The sequence below is a fragment of the Camelina sativa genome, chromosome 5 (assembly GCF_000633955.1).
Source record: "Camelina sativa cultivar DH55 chromosome 5, Cs, whole genome shotgun sequence".
Taxonomy (NCBI): domain Eukaryota; kingdom Viridiplantae; phylum Streptophyta; class Magnoliopsida; order Brassicales; family Brassicaceae; genus Camelina; species Camelina sativa.
The window spans coordinates 32,042,835-32,055,373 of NC_025689.1; the positions used below are offsets into that span (position 1 = coordinate 32,042,835).

A 12,539-nucleotide genomic window follows, 5' to 3' on the forward strand; every position below is an offset into this window, starting at 1 on the left:
CATAAACTCTAGCAATAATGGTTGTTGTCTCATTTCTGAGACCAGTAAGTTCCTTAGCTTCCTCTAGCTCATCTTGAGTTGACGCTAATGATAAAAGCACATTCTTAGCTTTCTGATCAGGTGGTACCCCGCAACTCTCCATCTCTTTATACCAACCAATAGCGCTCCCGAAATCCTTGCACCTCCCAGACGCATCCATGATAGTTGTTAAGATGGTTTGATTCGCTTTGATGCCACTTAACCTCATTTTCTCATATACCTCCATCATCTTCTCAACATCATTCGCTTTTGCATACCCTTTTATCATTGTCCCGTAGGTGACTACATTCGGTTCAAATTTATCTACTTTTATCCTCTTGAAGAATTTCTCAGCACCCTCCATGTCAGAGGCATTCACATATGCTGATAACATAGTTGAGTAGGACCAGAGATCCGGGAAAATTCTGCGAGGGAAACATGTTAATTGCTTATCAATCTGAAACAAGCAAACATGACAGAAGTATTATTTACCTGTCCCGCCGCATGCTCTTAAAGACAGTTTTTGCTTGCTCCACCATCCCAGAAATAGCAAATGCATCAAGCAAAATGTTATAAGCTTTATGTGTCGGCCTGAAAAAACGAGAAAAGACATATAATATATCCGAAAGAGAGGTCTACTTTCTAAACTCATCAGCTATAGCAGCAAAAAATTAGTTGTTGGAAACCAGCGAAATCCAAAAAACTGACCTTACACCAGCATCAAGCATCTCTTCAAAAACAGATAGAGCTTCTTCCTCTCTTCTGGCTCTTCCATATGCTTTGATAAGTAAAGCATAACTAACAACGTCAGGTTGTATACCAGATCTTTGCATCTGAAAATTTGAGAATTCAGTTAAAAGGGTTAGATCACTACTATTACATGCCATGGCATACCTCAATGGTGGTGTTTCTAGTGTATACTAACTATTTAAAAGAAGGGATCATTCAGGTCACCTGGTCATAGATCTTAGAAACTTCTTTATAATTAGTTTCAAAAGACATAAGGCTGTTGTAAGTGACAGTAGACTGGGGAACTCCTTTCCCAGCCATTGAAGCAAATACTTTTCGAGCCTTATCATAGTTTCCAGCCTTCTTGTACATGTATATCATCATGTGATACATCTTTTGATCCGGCTTCAATGGGGATTTCTTCTCATCTAAAAGAGTCTCAAAAACCTCTTCAGCTTCTTTAAATTTGTTCCCTTCTACAAAAGTCTTAAGTATAATCTGATAAGTTACAGCAGAAGGCTCTGGGCCTGAAGTCTGCATCCTCCGAAATATCGCTTCAGCATTGTTGCATTTGCCTCCTCTCCCATAAGACTCCATGAGAGCGGTATAAGAAATCACGTTTGGACTCGAGCCCATCTTACTCAGTACGCTCAAAACTNCAGCATCAAGCATCTCTTCAAAAACAGATAGAGCTTCTTCCTCTCTTCTGGCTCTTCCATATGCTTTGATAAGTAAAGCATAACTAACAACGTCAGGTTGTATACCAGATCTTTGCATCTGAAAATTTGAGAATTCAGTTAAAAGGGTTAGATCACTACTATTACATGCCATGGCATACCTCAATGGTGGTGTTTCTAGTGTATACTAACTATTTAAAAGAAGGGATCATTCAGGTCACCTGGTCATAGATCTTAGAAACTTCTTTATAATTAGTTTCAAAAGACATAAGGCTGTTGTAAGTGACAGTAGACTGGGGAACTCCTTTCCCAGCCATTGAAGCAAATACTTTTCGAGCCTTATCATAGTTTCCAGCCTTCTTGTACATGTATATCATCATGTGATACATCTTTTGATCCGGCTTCAATGGGGATTTCTTCTCATCTAAAAGAGTCTCAAAAACCTCTTCAGCTTCTTTAAATTTGTTCCCTTCTACAAAAGTCTTAAGTATAATCTGATAAGTTACAGCAGAAGGCTCTGGGCCTGAAGTCTGCATCCTCCGAAATATCGCTTCAGCATTGTTGCATTTGCCTCCTCTCCCATAAGACTCCATGAGAGCGGTATAAGAAATCACGTTTGGACTCGAGCCCATCTTACTCAGTACGCTCAAAACTCTTTCAGCTCCGTTGAAGTTTCCTAGTTTCCCATAAGCTGTAATGAGCATCAAAAAATCCATTTCGCTGAAGTTCCACCAGTTCTGGTATCTAAGCCATTCAAGAATCTGGATTACAAAAGAAACGAAGTAACCACATATCAGATACAGCTCGAAGACTTTCTAAACGTCAAAACTAAGCGCTTGCAATAGTCAACAGTCTAACATTGCTGAGAGTAAGAGTAACTCTTCAGGTATAAATGACAACAAACACATCTTTTTGGCAGCAGAAATATCGAAATCCGCAATATCAGATTAAGATGACACATCTTCATGAACTTAGTTCAGCCAAATTTGAAAAGAAAAAAACATAAAAAGGGAGTCAAATTCATTAGTGTCCATACCTCACTGACAAGGTTCCATTTCTTAAGCTGCTTAAATCTAACCAAAGTACCCAAAACAAGATCCCTGGGAAGACCTTGGTCACCGTCAGTTCTGTATTGCCTAAGCACGGGAACAGCAGAACCAGTCGATTCAATCTCTAGCATTAGCCCTCTCCATCTCTTCTGATCCGTCTCGTCAGCTGCATCCTTAAAAACTTCCATCTTCCTCCTCTTTTGCAGGAACTTCCTTGGAGCCAGCATTCCCATACAAACAACTCTGAATCGGTTTTGGATTTTAACACCAACATTGATTCTATTGTTCTGTAGGTTCCTCTGACTGACACAAACACAAAACACAGAGACGAATTTGTAAATTAAAAACCAAAACTTTAATAGCTTAAATAGAAAAGAACATAAACCCTAACAGTCACTAGCCTCAGATAATAACCCCACACAGCTTAAAGCTTACCCAATCGATTGAACTCGACGAAACCCACCATATAACTATGAAATTTGGAAAAGGCAGTTCCTTTTTTACATAGAATTATCCCAACCGGTCAATGGAAACGAACAAAAGCAATTCTAAGAAGACCCCCCAAATGAGAAACTAGTTTTGAAAAGGTAAAGAAGTAGATGGGAAAGAGAAAAGGAAACCTGTGATTACTTGATGGAACTGAGACAAACGGCTTGAAAATTACAGTCTGTGACATTTATAAAGTTCGCAGCTTCTCCTCTCTGTTCGTCGCGCAGCAACCAAGACGAAGGAGAAGAAGAAAGCTACTCTCTTCTCTTATCTTTATAAAGTTAAAACTTCAAAGTGGATATTTTTTTAATTAATTTCAATTGAAAAGAAATTAGACCTCCCAAAAAATGGAGGCAGGCTTTCATCATGTCGATAATGCCCATATCAACACCTGATATTTACATATATGACTCGAGTTTACGACATCGTTTAACAGCTATTGGTTCAAAACTCTCGTCTAGTCTCAAATTGAGTAAGGTTATGTACTTATGAATGTATGAAAATGTGTTGTAAAAATTAGAAAGAAAGATGAAAGTAAAAGATTGATTGCGCTTGGTATAGTTCTTGGATCAGATGGATTACAGAGTTAATCAACAACATTGCACAGTTGACTTGGACTTATTAGGTTTTTAAAGTAAAAAAGAGAGGTATTAATACGCTCAAAGAGTTAGAACTAGTGAAATCTCATAAGCTTCTTTTTCTTTGTTTTGTTTTTCAGTTTTATGACTTTATCACATGAAATCAAATCAGTGTAACAAAGTTCCCATATGGAAACTATAAATCAAAACCCGAGGTTTTAAATTACATACGGGAGATCAAAAGAGGGATAGAGGTAGGAGCTTCCTCTTCCATCTCATGCTCAAGCTCTCCATAGCGCTCGAGCACACGCATCCTGCAGTCTTCAGCAGCCAGCAGTCCGGTTGAATAAGCACCGTGCACTGATCCCGGGTAGCTCGTGCTAGTGGCTTCACCAGCAAAGAATAGGTTATCCAATGGCACTCTCAGCCTCTCATAGAGGTCGTGAGGTTTGTTCACCATGTCATAGCTATATGATCCTAATGAATTGATGTCTGATCCCCACCTTGATACCAAATAATGTATCTGCCAACATCAACAAAAAACCATTAAAGCTTTGTACACTGGCAAAAAGATATATAGAGACTTAGAGGTATAAGAAAGATAGGTTTAGAGCAGTACCGGTGAAGATGCATCTGGAAGAATTTTCTGGAGTTGCGAAAAGGCAAAATTTGCAGCTGCTTCATCAGATTTTTTCTCGATATCTCTAGCAAGCTGACCAGCCGGCATGTAAACAAGGACAGGATGGCTAGTGGCTTTATGCAGGTTCAAGAAATAACTGCATCCGTAGGAAGTTTCTGCAACCACTCCTAGAAACTCTACATTTGGCCAAAATACATTGTCAAAGTGCAATATGATCTTGTTCTCGATTCCTACACCGAGATCGTTGATAGCTTCTTGTTTCCACTGTGGAAGCTTTGGTTCAAATGTTATCGTTCCTGACTTTAGGACTCCGAGAGGAAGAGCTATGACTGCAGCATCCGCAACAAAGGTGTCCCCTTTCTCTGTAGTCACCTTAACTCCACTGTGACGCCTTACAATCTTGGTAACCCTGACAAAACAAAAGGCCAATAAGGTTCAGCTGCAGATCTAGGAAAAAAAAGGTGGAAACTCCTTTGAGAAACAAATTTTACCTGTGGCTTAGACGTATATCAAGACCTTTTGAGAGAGTGTTGATAACAGGGCGATACCCTCTAACCATAAGACCATGTCCACCGGGCAGCAATTCTTCCTGTGAATATTTTAATTGAAACATCAAGAAACCAGAACATACGTCAACCACTGAACTGAGAAAGACAGGTAATCTAGTTACTAACCTGGTCCCAACACTTTGCCGAGATGGTTTCAGCATCAGCAGCAAACCATCCTTCCATGCGACACAAGTACCACTGAAGCACATTATGGGCAATCCCCTCCAACCTGAAATCAAAAAATCTAACTGAGCATGCAACAAATATAAAAGCGGATAAAAACAAAAATCAAAGGATTGAGTTGAGACAATATGTTTCCATACCTCAATTCAGGGTTCCTCTTGAATACAATAGAAAAGGCTTGAGCGATTGACATGTCTTCATCCTGCTCATCCCTGACTTTACAGATCTGCATTTGTGAAACAACTATCTAGTTAATCAAAGATACGCAACAACTAGAAACACAACTAAAGAAAAATTAAACACCAAGTACACACACCTGTTCCAGAATGTGCTCAAATTTTTCGCCAACTTGAGTTACCAACTCTTGAGGGACTTGGTTACCAGCCTTATCGAATAGAGCATAGCTGCAGAAAAACAGAAATGCACCATGAGTTCAAAACAAATAGAAAAGATATGTTAAGATGTACATTTAGATTATCCGAAACTGTTGTACTACACACCTTTCAAGATCGTGATCATACAAAACTGAATTGTCACCACTAGTACGATAAAGGGGTAATCCTAATCTACCAATAACTGCAGCCAAAGGATTCTCTTTACAAACACCATGCAACCTGTAAAAAAAAAAGATGTTGCTTAGTTAGCATCAATGAAAAAAAAGATCCAAACATGAATCAGTGAGAAAAAAACAAGGGTAAGAGAGAGAGAGAGAGAGCCATGAAATTACCAAGATGCACCCAGATCAACTGGAAAACCGAAAGAGTAATCAGTGTGAACTCGTCCACCAATTCTATCACGAGACTCCAATAGCACAACCTGAAAAAAAAAAAGGAAAGAAGAGACACAGAGTAATAAGACTCTGCACTTGATACAACAAAACATACTTGTATCACTTGTATGACTCTCTAAACAACATTGTAGTAAATAAAGAGATTGCAGACAGCCAAAGGAAAGAAGACAAAAGAGTAAAATAAAGACCCTGAAACATACTTATACATCACTTTCATCTTCACAACATTGTAGTAAACCTAAGAGATTGCAGACAGACAGACCTGAAAGGAAGCATCTTGAAGAGTGCGAGCAGCTGAAATCCCAGCCATACCACCACCAATCACTATCACTGAAGGTGAACTCTTCTTAATCTTCTCTTCGGTTGAGACACAAACAGCTGTTGAAACACAAACAAACATACGAAACAGTTCAAACCCATTAAATAATAATACCTTACAAAAGAAAAACAAAAAAAAAAAACCTAAATTTCATTGTCTCACAAAAGGATTAAGATTTCAAAACGAAACAAAAAAAAAAAAAAGTAAAAAGGTAATACCTTTACGCAGCTGACGATTAGTTTTGCCTCTAGACTCCATGATTCAACAAGTAATTAATTACTCTCTCTCTCTCTCTCTCGAGATAAAGGATCTAACGATTTCTGCTCGAAGAGAAGGAGCGAAATCGGCAATTGAGGAGAAAAACTAAGAATTGAGATGAGAAGACACGTATTATAATTACTCAAGTAATTTGAAATCGGAGATGTAAAACCTAGTTTTCTATACAATTTCATGCGGCTTTGCGATTTCTGCAAACAATATTTTAGATCAGAATCGGAGTTCTTCTCCCAAACAATGAGGCCAAAATCAATAAGAAGATATCAAAAGAGCGATCGAGAGAGATAGAGAGAGAGAGAGGCCAAGGACAAGGTGAGTCGCAGCTTTTTCTATTATTAATAAATAAAATCGTGTTGGTTTGAGACTGCTGAGGTGTATTACTTTGATTGGTTGAGTTATTTATTTGATATTTTATACGTTTTTTGTTTTATACTTTGCTTTTGGAAACCTACGCGCTTGGGTGTTTCGTCAGGAGGAACTCGCCCTCGATATATGACACGTGTCATTAGTGAATCGTTAATTTGGTTCCACCGTCCTAATAATTAGTTGGGAAATTATAAACTGAGTGCTAGTAGTAGCAGTTGAAGGTATGGGACTCGACGACTCGTTACGTATGAATCGTGGTTAAGTAAATCACGTTAACGTTTTCCGTTTTCTTTATAATCGCGTGTACGTTAAAGGGGAGCATAAATACGGGCTAAATGTGGCCAGACAACAAAAAAAAGCCCATGAGAGTGTCAATGCAGGCCCATCTAAGCCTTTTATGCCTGTTTTTCTGAAAGCTCTTGATCAGAACATATTAATCTGAGAGAATACGTAACAGTAAAAAAAGAAAAGATTGATGCAAATTTCTGAACAAAAATATATGTATGTTTGTTCTTATTTCTCAACATTTGATTGATTGATATATTATTGTACTGTTTAAATAAGTTATACATAAAGTATGGACGCTAACGCTACCTTATTGGATCTATATAATACATTTGTTTTAAAGCTTTTTTTTTCATCCCGACCAAAAATAAATAAAAATGGGATATATATGCCGTAAGAATAATAATAATCGCCGATAAAAATAAATGTTATACGCCACGTCAGCCTATTTTACCCATACGAAGACTGTCGGTGGAAGCCGGTGCCGACAGTTGACTTTGCGGTCCCGTTGGAGACCCAAATCTCATCATGTCCGTTGGCTGTTGTTGTTGTTGCACTGCCTGCATTTAATTTTTAAACATGACAATGTCAGATATTAAATCTATTAAAATATCTATCTCGCTCCTCGAAAACGATGCCGTTTTTGCAACTGACCTGATTCGCCGCCGGCGGCATCTGAGGGAACCCACCGCCCATGTACCTAGCTAGCTGCTCCGATAGGATTTGGTTCTGTGCTTGGAGCTGGAGTTGAACCGGGTTTTGACATACTAAACCGGGATGGTTCTGTTGAGCTGACCGGTTCATAACCGGGAATTGAGGCAATTGCATCTGACTCTGCATAGCCATTTGATTAATGTACGGTGATGATTGTACGCCTGGAAACATCATCGGAGTCGTTGCTGCTGCTGCTGCTGCCGCCGCCATTCCACTTCCCATCCACATCACTTGGAGTTGCATTTGAAGTGATTTCAAGTAATCAATTGCTTCATCCAATATCGAAGCTTTATCTGTCTACACACACCAACCAAGAACACACCATTAATCAATCTTTCATCATTATCATTATTTCTATGAGTCCTTTTTTTTAATATGTTTCATCAACTTACTTTACTGCAATGAGGTATGAGTTCTTGAAGAGCTTTCATTCTTTCGTTGATTCGATCTCTCCTCCTCTATAATACATGAAGATCACAAAAATATATTTAGCAAAATTTTAAAACTTATCGATTGGTTCTTAAAATAAAGACAGAAGTGCATATATATACATAACATAACATACCCTTTCTGAGAGATTATGAACTTCGGCTGCACGGCTTCTTCGTGTAGATCCAGACCGTTGGCTCGATTTGTTTCCTGTGACTTGAATATCATCGGTTGAGGTCAAAGGTACATCTGACTGAGAGACAGATTCCTGATCCGCGTCCATTACATGTTTTCTTTTACGGTCAATGGTTGCGCTTCTTCCACTAACGGTTTCTTTGTTGTTCCGTCCGTAGCTGCAACCGGACGAGCCACCGGAGGAAGTTTCGAGTCTTTCTTCGACGTTCTTGCTTCTATCAGTCATAGATACCGGGAGCGTAGTCACTTGATGATCGTTCGTAGACTGGTTGCTCCCACAATGGCTCGGCCCGACGGCTATAACAGAGGACCTAAACTTGGGAGGAGCCATGGCTTGAGCCTCGTTCTTAACTGTCTCTTCGATCGACCGTGGCTTCTCTGGACTGTCGAGGTGATTGACTGTAGAGAAGAGATGAGAGGAGAACTCAGATTCGAAGGGGTCGACGACGTCATCGGGAGGGTATTGGATCCAGGAGACGGTTTCTTGATCATCAAGAAGAGCGTTGTTATTAGGCTTTGGTACTGTTTCTTGGTCGTCAAGAAAAATGTTGTAAGGTTTTCTTAGGGTGTCTTGTTTGTGGGTTTGGACTTGGACTGATGGTTCTCTGCGAGCTTGGCTTTGCAAAACTACTTGGCCATCTCTCCACAATAGCTCCACTAGTTCATCTTCTGGTCTGTCCCAAAACATGAACAAACGCACATACTTAATTGATTTGTAGTTAATTAAAAAGCGAAGTTGGTAATTATAAAATAATTGACTTGTGAATATTTTATATACCTGATTGATCTTTTATTAGTGGACATGTGAAAATTATCTTCAAAATTCCAATCAGCAAACACTTGTTCCATGTCTGATCTGTAAAAGACACCCAAATAAGAATATATTACTTTTTTTTGTAAGTGAATAAGAAATTATTTGATTTATGATTAGTACAATATACCAATGATTAACAACAGGAGCTTGTACATGAGGAGCAAAAAGGGATGATGAAAGCAATCAACTTATGGAAATCCCAACAACAGTATAATCATTAGAAAATAATTAAAACGAAACAACCCACTCTCCAGCAATCAAGGAGGGAATGATTAAATAAGGCAACTAATTCTATATATAGTAAACTATTTGAACCAAAAGCCTTAAAAGAAATTACCAGATTTAGAAGCCTCTGAGTGAAAAGAAGATTTAGCGAGATTATACGTGACAGAATCGAGCTAGATAGGAGAGAAAAAAAAAAAAAAGGGAAAGAAGAACAAAAGATTCTCTCTCCTTACACAAACCTTATGGGGTGTTTTTTTGCTCTCTATAGAAAAGGAAATTGTACAGAAACTGAGAGAAGAAAGTTAGTAACAGAACAGAGAACACAAAGAAAGAGAAAGAAGAAAGAGAGGCTGAGGGTTTCTTTGCCAGGTTCAGACAGAAAGCGACAAGAGGCTAGAGGGAAGCAGCAGAGAGATTACACAGGGGAGGAGCGAGAGGAGATAATGATTCGGTGGGGGCAATAGTACTGAAACATATCAGGATAAACGATACGTGTCGAATTGTCGGACAACGAGTTAAGAGTTACTTGGACCCCACCATCTTGTCCTGTGATGAAGGGTGAGAGTAAGAGAGAGATCTATTGCTCGATTTCTAGAGGTGGTTTCTGATCTGTACCTTATCTGCAGATAACACTCTCTTTTAATTTGATGAGTCTTGAAGTCTTGACCAATGATTAAGGGTGTTTTTTGTCAAATCACACACGCCCTCCTACTTATCATATGTTTCTTTCAATCGACTAGTATCTGTCTATAGAAGTAAACAAATTGAAGTTCTCTATTTTCTACGATGCTTTGATGAGTTTATCATCTACATCTACTGACTATATATTATGAATAGTATAAGAAGGGTTTATATATAATTTATCTGAATTCAGTTTTTGTTTTTGTCAGAGTCTCATTCGAAACCTACCGGAAATTTATCTCGAGGAATCATCATTATTTCCCCGGCAAATTTCCACATCGCATTTATTTCACATGTTGACTTGTATACTAAAATCTACTACGTACGATCGTAAGTTTTTTTTGTGTTATGAATACGATTCCCTTCTTTAGTTGACATTATAAATTTGGTTGGAATTTAAAACACCTGATTACACTATAAAGGACTAAAACACCTTCTTTTTAGCAAACTAAGTACAAAGTTTTGGATAATAATCACAATTTTTAACGTAAATATGCAATCGCATAATAGATACGTCGTCGTAATGCTAACTTGTGGACCTTCTTTGTGACTGGTTGTCATGGACCACAAATAATGGTCCACCAAAATTATGCTTACATTGATTTCCGAATCCTTATCACAATTTTTTTTATTTAACTACTAGACCAGCATTGAACCCTTATCACATCAGTCTTATCGTTTAATGTCCATAAACGCCTACCGATCTAAGGATAAACAACATAATATGATTGATAAGTACTTGAAAAGATTACATTGCAACTTACAAGTCGACATGTATAGTGGGCGGGCGCATTGTAAACAAAGCATCCACCACCGAAAGAAGACATTTTCCTTAAAAGATTATGGCCCTTTATTTGCTTTTCCCACGAAAGAGACGAGTTTGTAATAGCGCGTCCATTCAAAGCTATCGAAAGCCATAAGCCATAAGCCAAGTAAACAATAAGTTTTATTTCCAGCCATATACTACTGTATATGTAGTATATTGCAAAACATATGATTCTAATTAAATATGACTATAGTTTAGTGATATAATTACTGAATAATATATAATAACACTTGGTCGAAACTTTTATTTTGTCTACATTTCTTTTGATAATTATTTTGCATGCAAGTTGCGAGTTGGATGAAGTAACTGATAGATAGAATATAGTTTCGTCGTGGACGATACATATATAAAACGTAGTTATCCGAATCAAGCAAAAGATAAACACGGTTGTTTATATCACTACTGGTTCATAATTCATAAAACCCCAAAATCCATACCATAATTTGTTTTCTAATTAAATAATATTGTCATTGTATTAAAAAAACCTCAAATTGTGTCGCTGTATTCGAATTTATATTGTCATTGGTCAAATAAACTCATGTCGGCATAAGTCGTCGCCTCGTTGGATAATTAATTTCATCTTCTAACCGATAGATGAACCGAATAAGACACCAGACGTGAAAGTAACCATAGAAGATAGAACTAATAAATAAATATGTCAAGTATTTAAAGAACCATATATTAAACGTATATTCATCATAAATATTTGTAACATCACATAAAATTAGAAAAAAGAAAAAAGAAAAAAAAAGAATTTATCGCAGAAGGCCCAAATTATATTCATAGAGGAATTGTATTGGGTCAGTGGAGATGTTTTATTGGGCCTATTTGTTCGGCCCAGTATTGATCTAAAATAAAAATTACCAGAAAGGGCCGAACAAAAAAAACCCTAAATCTATAAGAGGCCGTTCTGAAACGTTAGGGCGGCGGTGCAGGAAGGCGGATTAGCGGCGGAGGAGGGTTGATGGTATGAAAGGCTAGAAGCGGCGGAGGAAGTATGTGGATAAAGAATCAACCTGAGGGGAATATATGATGTTCTTCGTTAATTTTATAGTTTTCAATCTGAATTTCCAAATCCGCCGCTCGCTTTTCCCATCGCCTTTTCTCCCGTCTCTCCGATCTGCTCTGCGGCCGACCTTGTGATGATTACAGTTCTGAAGGTCCATATACAAAAGATTATTCAAATCTAAAACTTCTTGTGCAAAAGAATTTTCAAACGTTCGTTGATCAAAAAGTTTTCAAAATATTTATTTTAATTATTTTTTGGAAGTTAATTAACTTGTGCAAAAGAACTAAATTCACGAATTTATAAAATCATTATTCGTTTGCTTAATTAAAACCCAAATTTCAGTTTTTGTTCGTTGTTTTGTTTTTGTTGTTGTTTTTGTTTTTGTGTGGAAAGTACCAGAATTAAGGAGATCGCAAAGATCAAATGGAACATGAGTTAGATTACATTGCTTTAGCCTTTAGTTTAGAACATGGTAGCTATAGGTCCAAGGATTCACATATTTTCTTCGAGTAATGTCCTCTTGATCCTTCCACACCCCCAAGAATGGCACCTGATTTTGGTGCAGTTTTTGGCTTTAGATTCTGTAAAATCAACTTTTTATGCCATTCACGATTTTAAGAAAAATAGATTTCTTAGTATTTAGGAAAACCAGATTTTGGAAGATTTTAGCCATTTGTTCATAAAATCTAAAAACCACAT

The 12,539-nt window shown here is 37.7% G+C and overlaps 3 protein-coding genes and 1 pseudogene across 6 annotated transcripts in view; all 4 read right to left on the minus strand.

Annotated features, from left to right (window-relative positions):
• The window catches only part of LOC104788140 (pentatricopeptide repeat-containing protein At3g59040), a 4,945-nt gene extending 1,676 nt beyond the window's left edge, over positions 1–3,269 (minus strand). The window contains exons 1-7 of one of the 3 annotated variants that reach the window (XM_019246121.1): positions 3,094–3,265; positions 2,461–2,776; positions 2,057–2,185; positions 973–1,383; positions 727–851; positions 511–609; positions 43–443 (exon numbers count right to left, since the gene is read on the minus strand). In XM_019246121.1, the coding sequence (XP_019101666.1) occupies positions 43–443; positions 511–609; positions 727–851; positions 973–1,383; positions 2,057–2,185; positions 2,461–2,776; positions 3,094–3,149 (1,537 nt within the window). In that variant the 5' untranslated portion in view covers positions 3,150–3,265. Of the gene's footprint in view, positions 1–42; positions 444–510; positions 610–726; positions 852–972; positions 1,384–1,645; positions 2,186–2,460; positions 2,777–3,093 lie in introns of all 3 variants that reach the window. The other 2 variants (XM_010513829.2, XM_010513830.2) reach the window with 2 other exon arrangements.
• LOC104788143 (polyamine oxidase 3-like) lies at positions 3,617–6,618 on the minus strand. The gene is made up of 10 exons (XM_010513832.2): positions 6,239–6,618; positions 5,964–6,079; positions 5,639–5,727; positions 5,412–5,525; positions 5,228–5,315; positions 5,052–5,137; positions 4,855–4,957; positions 4,672–4,769; positions 4,160–4,589; positions 3,617–4,063 (listed from the first exon to the last, which is right to left on the minus strand). Exons 1-10 carry the CDS (start codon positions 6,276–6,278, stop codon positions 3,764–3,766), a joined length of 1,464 nt encoding a protein of 487 aa, XP_010512134.1. The 5' UTR covers positions 6,279–6,618; the 3' UTR covers positions 3,617–3,763.
• LOC104788144 (transcription factor PIF5-like) lies at positions 7,159–9,913 on the minus strand. Of its 2 annotated transcripts, none has more exons than XM_010513833.2 (6): positions 9,437–9,913; positions 9,064–9,141; positions 8,227–8,959; positions 8,054–8,119; positions 7,602–7,958; positions 7,159–7,507 (listed from the first exon to the last, which is right to left on the minus strand). In XM_010513833.2, exons 2-6 carry the CDS (start codon positions 9,132–9,134, stop codon positions 7,388–7,390), a joined length of 1,347 nt encoding a protein of 448 aa, XP_010512135.1. In that variant the 5' UTR covers positions 9,135–9,141; positions 9,437–9,913; the 3' UTR covers positions 7,159–7,387. The 2 variants fall into 2 exon arrangements, with proteins under 2 accessions (XP_010512135.1, XP_010512136.1); XM_010513834.2 differs by lacking the exon at positions 9,437–9,913 and adding an exon at positions 9,227–9,381 and having other exon boundaries at positions 7,284–7,507.
• The window catches only part of LOC104788145, a 5,644-nt pseudogene continuing 4,685 nt past the window's right edge, over positions 11,581–12,539 (minus strand).